Below are 14016 nucleotides of genomic sequence, written 5' to 3' on the forward strand. Positions count from 1 at the left end.
GCGCGAGTGTACTAACAACGGTGTGGGTGAACGCAGGAGAACCGCTGGCCGCCGGACTTCGCCTTCACGTAGGAGCGCCGCCGCCGCCGCCGCCGCGCCGCCACTTCTGTAAATTGTAAAATTTGTACGTAACTAGGCTAAGACGTATTATTTAAGACGTTACCAAATTTAGATTTAAGTGTTGAAATCTGTATAAAGATGATATTTTTCATAATTTTAGGCGGTAATTGTGAACGAAGCGACGTCGACGACGGACGATCCTTAGATTTTACACTTACTTTACACCGCGACGTGCGCGTGCGATGTGCGACGTGCGCGTACCGCTCACTTGTATGTTGACGTCGTCGACGACGCTGTCGACATTTGTAACATTTTTCATTCCATTTTATATTTCGTTCGTATTGTAAACTTCTCATATTGTGTGTATAAATATATCACTAAATGTAAGTACACGTAAGTTGTAAAATGTTCGACGATCAGAGTGACTATTTTGTATCAAATAAGTATATATTTGTATATTGGAGTTCGATATCGCGCGAACGCGCCGGCCGACGCGTCGGTCTCTCGCTTCGTGGATAACGATGAACGTTTCATTATTGCCCAATTCTTAGAGTAAGTCCTATAGTATCGTCCTATGATTATTATCGTCATTTCTAATGTGTGTAACCTATAGTTAAGAGAAAGTCGGCGGCGGCGCACGGAGCGCACGCGTCGCGTGTCTCGACTGCAATCAAGTCATCGAGTGTCACAGAGGGCTCGAAGCCACAGACGCTACAACATGCTTTAAATGACACGACACCGACACGACCGGCGCCGCGCCGCGCTCGTGCGCCGACACGCGGCGGGCGCGAGCTGTCCGGGCGAGGCTGGCCTCGGTCGTGTTTCACTGGTCTGCCAGAGAATGAAGTGTGTTCAAATAGAATATATTGGCATAAGTATGATGTATCATAGTGCCACCATCATCACGTGACTCCAATCGGCAGAAACAGGTGGAACACTCTAAATACGCAATACCGAGCCGCCCGCCGGCGCCCCCGCCCCCGCGCCGCCGCACAGTCCCGAGTGCTCCGTCCGCACTGATAACCTGCATACTTTAACGTCGATTCGTGCGTATTCGCTTTTATCCTCGTCTATGTATTGTCCCGCGTTCTATTTCGCTAATGTAGGTATTTTAAATGTCGTCTTTTATAATTGTTCTAAATCGAATGTACAAAATTGTAACGATTGTAGGCTAAGTGTCTACGAAATACGAAATCGATAGAGTCTAGTGCCGCCGGTCGTCGCGGCGGGCCATCGTGTCGTCGTATGTTGCGCCGAGTGTACGTACTATAGAACTATATAATTAAGGATTTAGTTTTTTTATAAAAGTGAAAGTTGTCATTTGTACCATACTCACGAGAGCGTAAAATATTGTTGTTCACAGATTATTTTCAAGGAAAATAAATAAATATTTGCATGCCGTGCATATTCTGGTCTTTCTTTTACTTGACTTTCGCTTACCTTTACTTCTTCCCTTCATTTCCTTTTCGAATATTTTTGCAACTAGCAGACAGACGACTGAAAAGACATGTGTGCATGATAATTGCCGACTTCAAACTTGACTTTTGACATGTGCCAAAGTGTATGAACATTCGTTGTTCACGTTTTGAGCAGTCAGACTATTTCGATATTTGCATCTCATACTCTGATGCATGGATGAATCTATATGCATCACCTAATTATAATTAAGGCAAGTGAAATCTTCAATATTATTTATAAGACGTGTGCCTGGCCGTCTGCATGTCTCCGAGAGCACGACGAGATCTGACGTGTGTGTTGTTCCGCAGGGACCGCCCGGGCTCGACGGCATGAAGGTGAGTCCTCCTGGTCTTTCATACGTTTTCATATTACACTAATCAGTGTCAGATTTGTAGTAACTCACGAAGAAAGATTCAATAAATTTAAATAGAGTTTGTTTATAAATACAAAATATATTATTTTACATTTAGTAGAGTAAATTAGATGAAAGCGAATGATAATAAGCGAGCGGTCGCGGCGTGTGTGTGCAGGGCGCGCAGGGCGAGCCGGGCAGCAAGGGCGAGCGCGGGGACCCCGGCCTGCCCGTGCGTGAGCTAGCCTGCTTATTGTTACACCTAGCCAATATATTAGCCCTTGATAATCCTTGCTTTAATTTTACGGATGCATTCCAATTATTACAGCATTAAATGAAATATCACAAACTGATTTGCACTCGACACGTGCGATTTGTTTCAATAATTGTGTTTTGCGACATTTCAGGGAACTGATGGAATTCCCGGTCAGGAGGTAAGTCGAATCAGTGGGTTTGAAAACTGCAATGTGTGATTCTGATACATTAATGAACGCTTTCGCTCTGTAGGGACCTAAGGGCGACAAAGGATATAAGGGAGAACCCGTAAGTGAATTTTGACGTTTACCAAGTCTTTCATCACTCATGACTCATCCACCACTAACTTTCTTTTCATAACACATGCATGCGGTAGAGCTAACAGTAGAGTGACACGAGCACACCAGTTATGACCTCAGTGAGAGACCCGAGAGTGGTGTATGCAATCATTGTGTGTATCTTCTTTTATACTTTATATATGCTAAGTGTTTTCAAAATTAGTTTTTTTAAAGTACACAAATGATTGGAATATTATGTAACGTAAGAAATGAATATCCTAAATTTTTACAACACCGCCACTATTATACAAAACAAATTGTTTTTAAAGACATGAGAACATGGTCGTAAAACTCAAGAGCGCGGCACCGAGAGTGCAAGACTAACGCTCAGTCTCCACACAGGGCCCGGCCGGCAAGCGCGGGCGCAAGGGCGACAAGGGCGACCGCGGCGAGCAGGGCGTGCCCGGCCTCGATGCGCCCTGCCCGCTGGGGCCCGACGGCCTGCCGCTGCCTGGCTGTGGTTGGCGACCGTCTAAGGTAGCGCGGCTTCCCGCACCGACCTCTATCTAATTAGGCGTTCCTGCATGCTCACGCATTTATAATACTTTAAAAGCTTAAAATAGTTCATGGGGGAGTAACATGTAGATCAAACATTTAGTAGGTGTAACATTGTCACTAATATTCAACCTAACCTAACGACTCCGCCGCTCGAGTGGACCTTCGCCGAGTGAACTCACTGCAAAATATCGATTAGCGCGCAGAAACTACTCCGCGGACCGGACTGTTTGACTGTTTCAGTCCGGGTCTGTTCGATGTGGGCTGCCGCGGACAATGTAAACATAGTATTCACATACCGTAATGACACACATTCGAGGATGCTCTGAGTTCACTCGAACGGGTGCGAGACGCGCGAGGGGCGCGCAGAGGGAGTAGCGGGAAGTAGTTGTCGGTGTGGCAGGAGGCGGCGCGCGAGGAGCGGCCCGGCGGCGCGCGCTCCGAGGAGGAGGGCGAGGTGGAGGAGGGCGAGGGCGAGGGCGAGGGGGAGGGCGACGGCGAGGGCGAGTACGACGCGCGCGACGACGAGCTGGACGCGCCGCGCGACTACGACGACTACACCGACAACGCGCACCACGAGCCGCACCGCGACTGACGCGCAGGTGCGCCGCCACACACGCACACACACGCACACGCACACACACATCAAGCTCGTCACTCTCCTTGGCTGAAATGTCCCGAGAATTTTGTGGTTGAGAGGATTTAAGCCACATAACAGTATATCCATTTCAAGGTTTCATTTTTAAGTTTTTTTTTTTTGTCATTTATAAATTGTCGAAGCAAAGCTCTAAAAATATCATTAAAATTCCTTCAAGTATCCTTTGCCTTGAAGAAAAATTTTCAAAATATATTTAATGTACGTAACTCGGCCAGTACTAGAAAAATAGGAAGGAACTTATAATTTATATTTTGTGAACACTGTAAAGAATATGTTAATAAATATATTTTAATTTGGTAATATGCACTCGTTTGCTCGTATACATGGAGTACTACTGGGAATTTGTTTCGATAACGAAATCGTTCTTTTTTTGTCCTTTATGTAAGATCTGAACCGCAAATATTTATTATTCCTACTTCCTGTTGCTAATTAGCTACGTTAACACTACATTCTACTTCATAACAAAATGTAATACACACACACACACACACACACACACGCACACACATACACACACATATATACCTCCCTTCAAAGAAATATACATATCGACGCCATCTCAACGCGCCCGCCAGTACTGCACTGATTACAGTTTTCCTCATTGCAAAGGTAACGTCGATAATTCATTATTTTATCTCGTTCTAGGAATGTCTCCCATTAGATATCGTTCTGTCGTAAGTAGAAATATATGTAGTAGCGAGTGTCACTTGTTTGTGTCGCACATTCACGTAGAGTTATAGACGGAGCTTATCACTAACTGGAGCGGAAGTGACCTCACCTTACACTAACACGAATTAGATATGTATTAGCTTGTTAACAAGTAACGCAAACTAACGACGACGGTGCCGCAGCTAATTAACAACTTCATATTAAAAACCTAAACATGTTTAATGTACCCGCCAGCCCGCACTGGAGCAGCGTGCAGCGTGGTTGGTTAAGCTCCAATCCTTCTCCTACGGAGAGGCATAGGCATGCCCAGCAGTGGGATATTACAGGCTTAAGCGTTTAATGTACATTTATAATGTAGCAAAATATATTTGACATGCTAATCCTACTAGGTATGTACCAATACAATTCTGTTTTTTTTTTGTTTTGTTTGTTTCTTACGCTGTTTTTGAGATTTTCGATATTCAATTTCCACTTGATTCGATGCAACGAAGCGGATCAGATAATTAATGCAAGCTAAAAAAGTTTATTACATTGATATGGATTGAAACATTTAAAAAATACGAATACTTAACGAAAAGAACAAAAGGTAAAGAACTAGCGTATACGGGCGGGCGGTACATATAGTGTAATGAAATTTACAATACAGTAAGACTTTCCAGAAGATGTAAGCTATACAGTTTCAATAGTTTCCTCTACGTTCCGTCGCTAGTCAAGCAGTAGTTACTGGCGTATTTCATACCCTAAGGGCCTGTTAAAATAGTAGCCTGGTAAGCCGGTCGTGGCAAATGCTATTTGACGGTTAACGGTATCAAACAGATAAAAGTTTTTGATATATTACTCTTTTGTAACATCGAATCCCACCATATTTATAAGATATTTTTATTCGCAAATACAAATCTAAAAGATGTAGCTTTTAATTGTGGAGAAACAGGTCCTTAAGGCCTATTTTGCCTCCCGCTGGTAAAGGTCTATTCATAAGTTATTTACAGGATAAACTTTATCCATAATCGGTTAACTGGCTCTCAATAGTCGCGTGTGCCGCACAGGAGGCGATGCTGGCGTGGCTGCGGCGGCGCCTGGAGCTGGACGCCGCGGACAACGAGCTGCGGCCCGAGCGCCTGACGCCGGCCCGCCGACCGGACGTCCCCTCGGCTGTCTAGCTTCTTCATATTCGAATTATTTAATGTTTAACATTTGTCACATGAGTAATAAAATTAATTGTAATGACTGATAATTACTGAAATATCGACAGATGTTAGTCAGGGATAACGTTCATTTTTAGGCACAATTAGATTCTGGTCAGTCTAGCCTCGAGGGGAACTATAGTACGACTTAGGAACCTTTAAATAAATATCAATGATAAGGATCCCTCAATGATATTGTTCATTTATACAGTATTAAAAAACGTTCTAATTTTTCTATTTGCTCGTATGTCGTATCTCGATGTTTGTATTTTCCTAAAACGTTTTCGTAATTGTTATGATTCACAATATGAACAATATTGCTAACATATTTTCCTAGTTTCTTACATTACAATGTACAAAGAATGAAGGATTGTCACATAACTGTAACGTCAAATATAAATTATTATGCGTAAATAAATTGAAGTATAGAGTACAAGCTACATTTGCCGCCGGAGTAGGTACAGGAAAACTGCGCGAAGACTACTGATGACCTCGAGCAGCGGCCGCCGAGCCGTTTGAACGGCGTGTTGTATGCTATTACTATGTACATCTCACTTCGTTCCAACCGCCTTTAGAACACGTACATATACATGTATGAAACTATAACGACTTAAACGAGGGGTTAAACGCGTTTTAATACTTTGCTAAACTTATTATATTTGCCAGCCCCACTTACTATTCAACGCTATGAACCTCGGATGTAGCTTGTGTTACCTGAGTATCGCCTATTTCATGCGACTTCACGCACAAACGAAGTGGAGATGTATGAAATTGTTGTGAATATTTTCTCTAATTAAACTAAGATGTCTTTAATTGAATATCATTTTTGTAAATAATGATAGCCGTACATTTGTATAATGATAGTATTAAACTAATTGATAAAGTTGTAAGTATACTAAGTAGCTGATAACTGTACATATGTTTTCTCGTCTCTATCGTTTTACGTCGACACGTTTATTAGGTGTAAGTAAATGTTGCTTCGTCTTTGTTACCTTAGATGATAGAAGATATGCTTAAAGCCAATAACATCGTAAAGAGAATCCCGTTAGATCTGTTACGTATAGCAAACATAAAACCACCAGAAGACGCAGCAGTCACGCGTACACACAAACAAAACCACAGCGGCGATGTGGATGTGGTCACGTAAACAAATATTTGTCTTAAACAATATAAGTACATAATAATAATAAACAATTTAAATGTATTATTAAAATGGTTTATCACAAAATGCCGTAATTCTTAAATTTATTTAAATAATTGCTAAGATCCACGCGCCTTCTGTGCGTGGAGGAAAAACTATTTTCCTAATTATTATCATAAGCTATATAAAGCACTGATGTGTAAAAACCAATGAAAAAATTGATGAAGTAAGTATTGCGTTAATTAATATAAATTAATTACAAACAAACCTACAAGCGACTGCGCAGTCTTCAGCTCGTTCTGCGCGCTTGTTATATGTTTTAGCTGCACCATAACCATGGCGTGTCATGTTTATATTTAGACAAATGTGTTTGTAGATTATTATTTTAGTCTAGTCAATAAGTTTGAAGACATTTTAAATAGAAATAAAGGTCGTAAGAGTATGAGCCACAGCTCATTCAACCCGGAATGACGTTTAGAAAAATGGCTCGGAAGTATTCTCACACGCTAAAAATTGCAACTTATTAAAAAAAAGAAAGTTGCAACAAAAAAGAACGGCGTATTTGTAAATAACTTCGAAACTATTAGTTTAAAAAAAGGTCCTTATAGAGGAAGAAATTTCCATTAAAAAAGTAAAACAAAAATTTTGTTAATTAAAAAAACAAATTCGAAACAAACAAAATACACAATTTTAAAAGCTTTAGCAATGTGATCTTATTAAGCTATTAGCAATGTGATATAAATATATATATACAGAGCAATTATTTAGGAGGTATATCTCTATTGAATAGGTCTTTGAACTTGTTGACTAGACTAATTAGAATTATTATGAACGATCATCATAATTATATAAGTATAACATGAGAACACATACAATTTTATATTTGTAAATATTAAATTTTATTAAATATTGTAATAAATTCTACGAAATTATATTATATTTCAAAATAAATATAAGATTTACATTTTTAAAGTGGATTTTCTTTTAGAACATGTCCCCGTTCCATACCCATTAATACTGTACATCCAGAAATCGGTTCACTTAACTTTTTTTGATTGCAAACGAAAAAAAAAAAACGACTTCAATCACATCGACAAATAATACAATGCAGGTAGACGAAAAAATAGTCAAATAGGAGAACAAGACTAGCATCAGCTTTACTCGGCGATAACTTATGCGATAAAATACAACGTAGGTCGACGAAAACATAGTCAAGTAAATACGCATTATCTGACCCTTGAGAGCTCTGACCACCTTCTCACCACAGGAACACAACACTGCCTGAAAATATAGTATTATTTAGCTGATCTTCTGTAAGGTTTAGCTAGTACTCCAAATGGGCTGCTCCAGTTTTTGAGCCGGATCTTGCTGTGCCCTCTCTCGACAGTGTGGAACGCATTATGTGACCCTTAACAGCTTTGACCACCTTCTCACCACAGGAACACCACACTGCCTGAAAGTAGTATTATTTAGCTGATCTTCTGATGATTCTTTGTACTCCAAATGGGGTGCTCCAGTTTTTGGGCAGGATCCTGCTGTGCCCTCCCTCAACAGTGTGGAATCTGATGCTTTTTTAAAACAATCTTTTCTCATAAGACTGTACTAAGTAGCGATTCTCGTATACGAATTTGGAGCATATATGGTAGTTAGCTAGCACTCGTATATGCTGGGTTCGATTATTACAAACTCCTTTGGATATTTTCATATATATTGCAATGTGGAATCATTCCTATTTACTGCTTACAGAGCTAAGAAGAGCTTTGCTACATTAACAAACATAAAAATCTGGCTCGTTAACGACTAGAACCGACGCATTTGTTGTTCGAAGCATTAGACTGGTCGTGGCGTCGCTCCCAAGCATTCGCCGCATCGTCTCATCACTGATGGTACTGGTACAGGACCTCCGCATCTACACGAAAACTCACACACGCAAAGTCGATAATAAAACCAACAACTTTTTTGGATTTCATCGCGGTTTATTAAGTTTTTTTTTAGATTTTCAACGTTTCGGATAATTTACAGCAACCCTTGGTCACGGGAGGAGGAATTTTCTTAAGTCACAATTGGTCTTGACAGATGGCTGCTATTTTAAACCGACTTCCAAAAAAGGAGGAGGTTCTCAATTCGACTGTATTTTTTTTTTTATATATATATATATGTTACATCAGAACTTTTGACCGTGTGGACCGATTTCGACAATTTTTTTTTAATCGAAAGGTGGTGTGTGTCAATTGGTCCCATTTAAATTTATTTGAGATCTAACAACTACTTTTCGAGTTATATCTAATAATGCGTTTTTACTTGACGCTTTTTTCGTCGACCTACGTTGTATTATACCGCATAACTTTCTACTGGAGGTACCGATTTTGATAATTCTTTTTTTGTTGGAAAGGGGATATCCCTAGTTTAGTACGGTGATAAGAAAACCAGGATCTGATGATGGGATCCCAGAGAAATCGAGGGAAACTCTCAAAAATCTGCAATAACTTTTTACTGGGTGTACCGATTTTTATTATTTTTTTTTTGTTGGAAAGAAGATATCTTTAGTTTAGTACCATGATAAGGAAACCAGGATCTGATGATGGGATCCCAGAGAAATCGAGGGAACTTCTTGAAAATCCGCAATAACTTTTTACTGGGTGTACCGATTTTAATAATTTTTAATTTAATCGAAAGGTGATGTTTGTCATGTGGTCATATATAAATTTTATTGAGATCTGATCACTACTTTTTGAGTAATCTTTAATAACGCGTAGTTACTTGACTATTTTTTCGTCGATCTACGTTGTATTACTCGTCGATCTAATTGAAGTCGGTTTTTTTTTTCGTTTGCGAGCAAACACAATTATACTGTTTTTATTTTTATTTGGTCCTCACGGGTTATTCTTTGCAAATGATCCTCTTCTTCATCAGTACCTATTAGGTATGTTACGGCATTATACGTATCAAAACATCTGGTAAACACGAACACAGTGAGGTCATTTTATATTTTAAGTATTCCGTAGTACAAAACAAAAAACTGGGATATCCACCGACAAATCTTAATTTACTCCGATTACAGTGCTAATTATTATTAAGATACTAAGCATGGCCGCGACTGCGCGCACGATCAGATTTAACTAATTACCAAATTAGTTGACTTTTTTATGCTTCTATGATAAGGTAGCGTTACGTCCTTGGAACGTAAGAGAGTTTTAAGCGCACCTCACTGGAGTGACGGCTCTAATCAACGGCGCTATTCATTTCAATAAGATAGTAGTTGATTACATAGCACAGAGAAAAAAGTTTAACATCAATTTTTGTGCCTAAATTTTAATATAGTCAAAAACATAATGATTAAACTTCTACTAGGTATTAATAACAAAATAAAATGCTAAATAGAATTTTAAAATACTTACGTTTGTATTTATTCCGTATTAAAGCTTAAAATAAAATATTGTTAGACGTATTACAAGACCGGCAATACAAACAAAGTATCGGCTCTTATTATGCATTTATTTATTTATTTAGTAAGAACCACCAACAGAATTATATATTTAATAATTGTGTTTGCACGCAAACGAAAAAAAACCGACTTCAATTACATCGACGAGTAATACAACGTAGATCGATGAAAAAATAGTCAAGTATCTACGCGTTATCAAAGATTACTCAAAAAGTAGTTAACAAATCTCGATAAAATTTATATGTGACTACATGATAAACATCAGCTTTCGATTAAATTAAAAATTATCAAAATCGGTACACCCAGTAAAAAGTTATGCGGATTTTCGACAGTTTCCCTCGATTTTTCTGGGACCTCATCATCAGATCTTGGTTTCCTTATCGTGGTACCAAACTAGAAATATCTCCTTTCCAACAAAAAAAAAAAAGAATTATCAAAATTGGTACATCTAGTAAAAAGTTATGCGGTATAATACAACATGCGGTAAAAACGCATTATATAGATATAACTCGAAAAGTAGTTGTTAGATCTCAAATAAATTTAAATGGGACCAAATGACACCCACCATGATTCGATTAAAAAAAAAATTGTTGAAATCGGTCACCCGGTCAAAATTTCTGAAGTAAAATACATTTAAAAAAATACTGTCGAATTGAGAACCTCCTCCTTTTTTGGAAAAATACAGTCAGTTATATGCCAAGGTATTAAATATACAACATGTAGTTACAGCATGCGCTTTAGATAATATTGAGTCGTCTGCATTCAACAGACCTAAACAAAAATAATTCTATGAAGATGAACTAATAAACAACTATTTCATAAATCTAGCGCACACACCGCATTACACTAACAATCGGAAGAAAACATCATACACATAACAACACAGGCGATGTGAAGGTTGCAGCGACCATCTACATAAATGTTTCTTTGAGCCTCATCCGTGACAATATACTACTATTAGAGTTCGTTGATGTAGTAGGGAACATATCCACCAACCCGCACTGGAGCAGTGTGCCTTCTCCTACATGGGGAAAGAGGCCTATGCCCAGAGGTGGGATATTACTGGCTGAAGCGATGTAGGTAACGTGGTTGTTTGTGGGGACAGGTTTAATCTCCATTTAATGTGTAGAGTAACTAATGTGTCATCGATGACGAATATATATAACTTTGTCGGCAAACAAGCGAACGGACCACTTGATGGCAAGCGATTACCGTAGCTTATAGACGTCTGTAACACCAGAAGCATCGCAAACGCGTTGCCGACCCTATCCCCAATTCCCCCCAGGGAGCTCCGGTCACCTCACTCACCACAGGAACGCAAGGCTGCTTGAATGCAGTATTATTTAGCTGAGATCTTCTGTAAGGTCGAGGTACTACTCGTAATTGTCGTGTACAATAAAGTATAAAATAAATAAATACTAAATACCACCTTCAAGTTAATAATGGTCAAATGCATTAATAAAACAAAAATTATAATTATTATGATTTCAACTCCGCAACAGCGTATAGTCATACGCTCTTGTGGAGTTGTCTAAAGACACTTAAAATATCTACTAATAGATGCCGTTATAAAATAATAAAATAAATATTAAAACTAGTTCAGTTGATTCAAATTTTATTGATAACGAACAGACAATGTTGATTCTTTGTAAAAATTGTATCAAATATTATTTTAACAAAGACCTATTATTTTTGATGTGATAATGACTTCAAATTAAGTGCTACGAGTGGAGTAAACATAATTTCCCGATTAAATCGTTTGAAGTCAATTTAATTAACACCAATCATGGAACTGAAATGCATCCATACTTACGAGCCCCGCAACAGATATTAAAATAAAATCCGAAAAATTGTTTCATTATAATTAAGAAAATTCGTAACTAATTTGTGATTAACAAAATTTAATTTAAATTTTATTTCTGTTGGAATTTTTCAAAGTGTAGATACTAGTAACTCCAATGTCGGAAAAAGCCAATATAACTTCTGTGCCTCCTGAGATGAGTGATAAAGTCAAGTTATACCTACCCATTTTATGATTTTAACATGGAAATATTTGTAAGATAACGATTTTTTTTTAAATTGAATTCACGTTCTTCTATCTGCTTGTTATGGAAATAATTCTTTTTACACAGTGATATAACCAATAATGTAAAAAAAAAATCAAGAATATATTATTTATTATTTGTCAAGTTGTCCCTTTTCTCAGTAATGAATCACTGGAATTATTTAATTTTTTTTCTTGTTTTGTTTATTTCATTAAGTACATTTTTCCTTCTTTCCTCTGTATCATTTTGAACCTAAGTAACCTGGTAAAATTCGGGTAAATATTGTGAATAAGGGAGTGGTAACAAAATAAATAAGTCTACAGGGTTATATCTTACGACGACCGCTCTGGTCTGGTAATGGTGCGTGTGCCTTGTCAGCGGTGCCTAAACACCGACGGGTCGCGGATTCCCGCTCGGAATGATTATTTGTGTTTATACAAACATTTATTTCCGGTCTGGTTGTTCTTCTCGGTTGTTATCGTGTACACCTGATAGCGATCATTACTCATAGTAGAGAATATATCCGCCACGTGTGTGCAGCGTGGTTGATGAAGCTCCAATCCTTCTCCTACATTGACAAAGAGGCCTATGCCCAGCAGTGAGATATTACAGGCTGAAGCGAAGGGTTAGGGAAGTCCGCTAGCTAGGATTGTACGGTAAACTTTAAATGATACAAGAAATGATATATAAAAATGTTTATTAATAAAATAAATGATAATTTAAAAATGATAAAAGTTGCTACTGAGTGCACACGCCCGCGAGGTTATATGTGAACTGAAGTTATTACAATATTAAAATTTAATTATAATATAAAATGCCGAGTTGGCGCAAATGTACGGTCATTCACCGTACATGCTCCGGGACAGGAGATGAAGGGATGATGCTAAACAAGTTTGACAATAGTCTATAAATATAAAAATCAATTGCTGTTCGTTAGTCTCGCTAAAACTCGAGAGCGGCTGAACGGATTTATCTTATCTTGGTCTTGAAATGTTCGTGGAGGTCTAGAGAAGCTTTAAAAGGTGAGGAAAATTCGAATAATTGCCGGGAAAACCCTAAAAACACCCCTTTTCTTTTTCCTATATAAACGTTTTCTAAATAAAATGTAGAGTCAATTTGAACTTTATTGCTGGGGCGTTAACAATGGAAAATTCCCGTTTTTAAACTATCGACTCCAAATTCGGTACGAATCTCCTATATGTGATGTAGAAATGACCGATGAGCGGATTTTAGGATAACTCATGCCCAATAAGGATTACGGGGGGAACAATGACAATTTTAAATGTATGTAACTCCGAAACTACTGAACCGATTTTTATCAATTTTTTTAAGCATCTGTAATTTGATCCAACTTGCGAGATAAGGTAGTTTTTATCTCAATTGGACCCGATAGGTGGCGCTGCTATTGGTATGTAACTCCTAAATTACTGAACCAATTTTTATCAAGTTTTGTACGCATCTATAATTTTGTGCAACTTGGGAAATAGGGTAGTTTCTATTTCAATCGGAATACCTGGTAGGTGGCTTTGCTATGAGTATGTAACTCCGAAACTACTGAACCAATTTTTGTAAAATTTTGTAAGCATCTGTAATTTTGTCTGACTTGGAAGATATAGTAGTTTTTATCTCAATTGGACCCGGTAGGTGGCGCTGCTATCGGTATGTAAGCTATCAAATTTGGTAGCTGTTTTCCGGGCAGGGCAACGTTTGCCAGGTCCGCTAGTTAACGATAAAATAACCTACCAACTAAATGCTATAAAACGCTTATATATCAATCAAGAATGATAAGTCTTAAATAACACATGCTACTTAAAAATATTGAATATTGATAAAATAAAAAATTAACACAGCATATTATTTTGTAAAATGATTAATAAAACTCGGAGAAGTCGCCTTATGGGCGACCTGCGAATATC

The 14016-nt window shown here is 38.2% G+C and overlaps 1 protein-coding gene and 1 long non-coding RNA gene across 2 annotated transcripts in view; both read left to right on the top strand.

Annotated features, from left to right (window-relative positions):
- The window catches only part of LOC123657664 (collagen alpha chain CG42342), a 36511-nt gene extending 32958 nt beyond the window's left edge, over positions 1-3553 (top strand). The window contains exons 19-24 of the mRNA XM_045593185.1: positions 1827-1853; positions 2049-2102; positions 2278-2304; positions 2378-2413; positions 2806-2940; positions 3362-3553. Of these exons, the coding sequence (XP_045449141.1) occupies positions 1827-1853; positions 2049-2102; positions 2278-2304; positions 2378-2413; positions 2806-2940; positions 3362-3553 (471 nt within the window). The remainder of the gene's footprint in view (positions 1-1826; positions 1854-2048; positions 2103-2277; positions 2305-2377; positions 2414-2805; positions 2941-3361) is intronic.
- LOC123657729 lies at positions 593-1467 on the top strand. The gene is made up of 2 exons (XR_006743753.1): positions 593-906; positions 984-1467. It is a non-coding gene; the product is annotated as an uncharacterized LOC123657729 (long non-coding RNA).
- Positions 3554-14016: the final 10463 nt, after the last annotated feature.

Source organism: Melitaea cinxia, chromosome 11, assembly GCF_905220565.1.
Source record: "Melitaea cinxia chromosome 11, ilMelCinx1.1, whole genome shotgun sequence".
NCBI lineage: Eukaryota > Metazoa > Arthropoda > Insecta > Lepidoptera > Nymphalidae > Melitaea > Melitaea cinxia.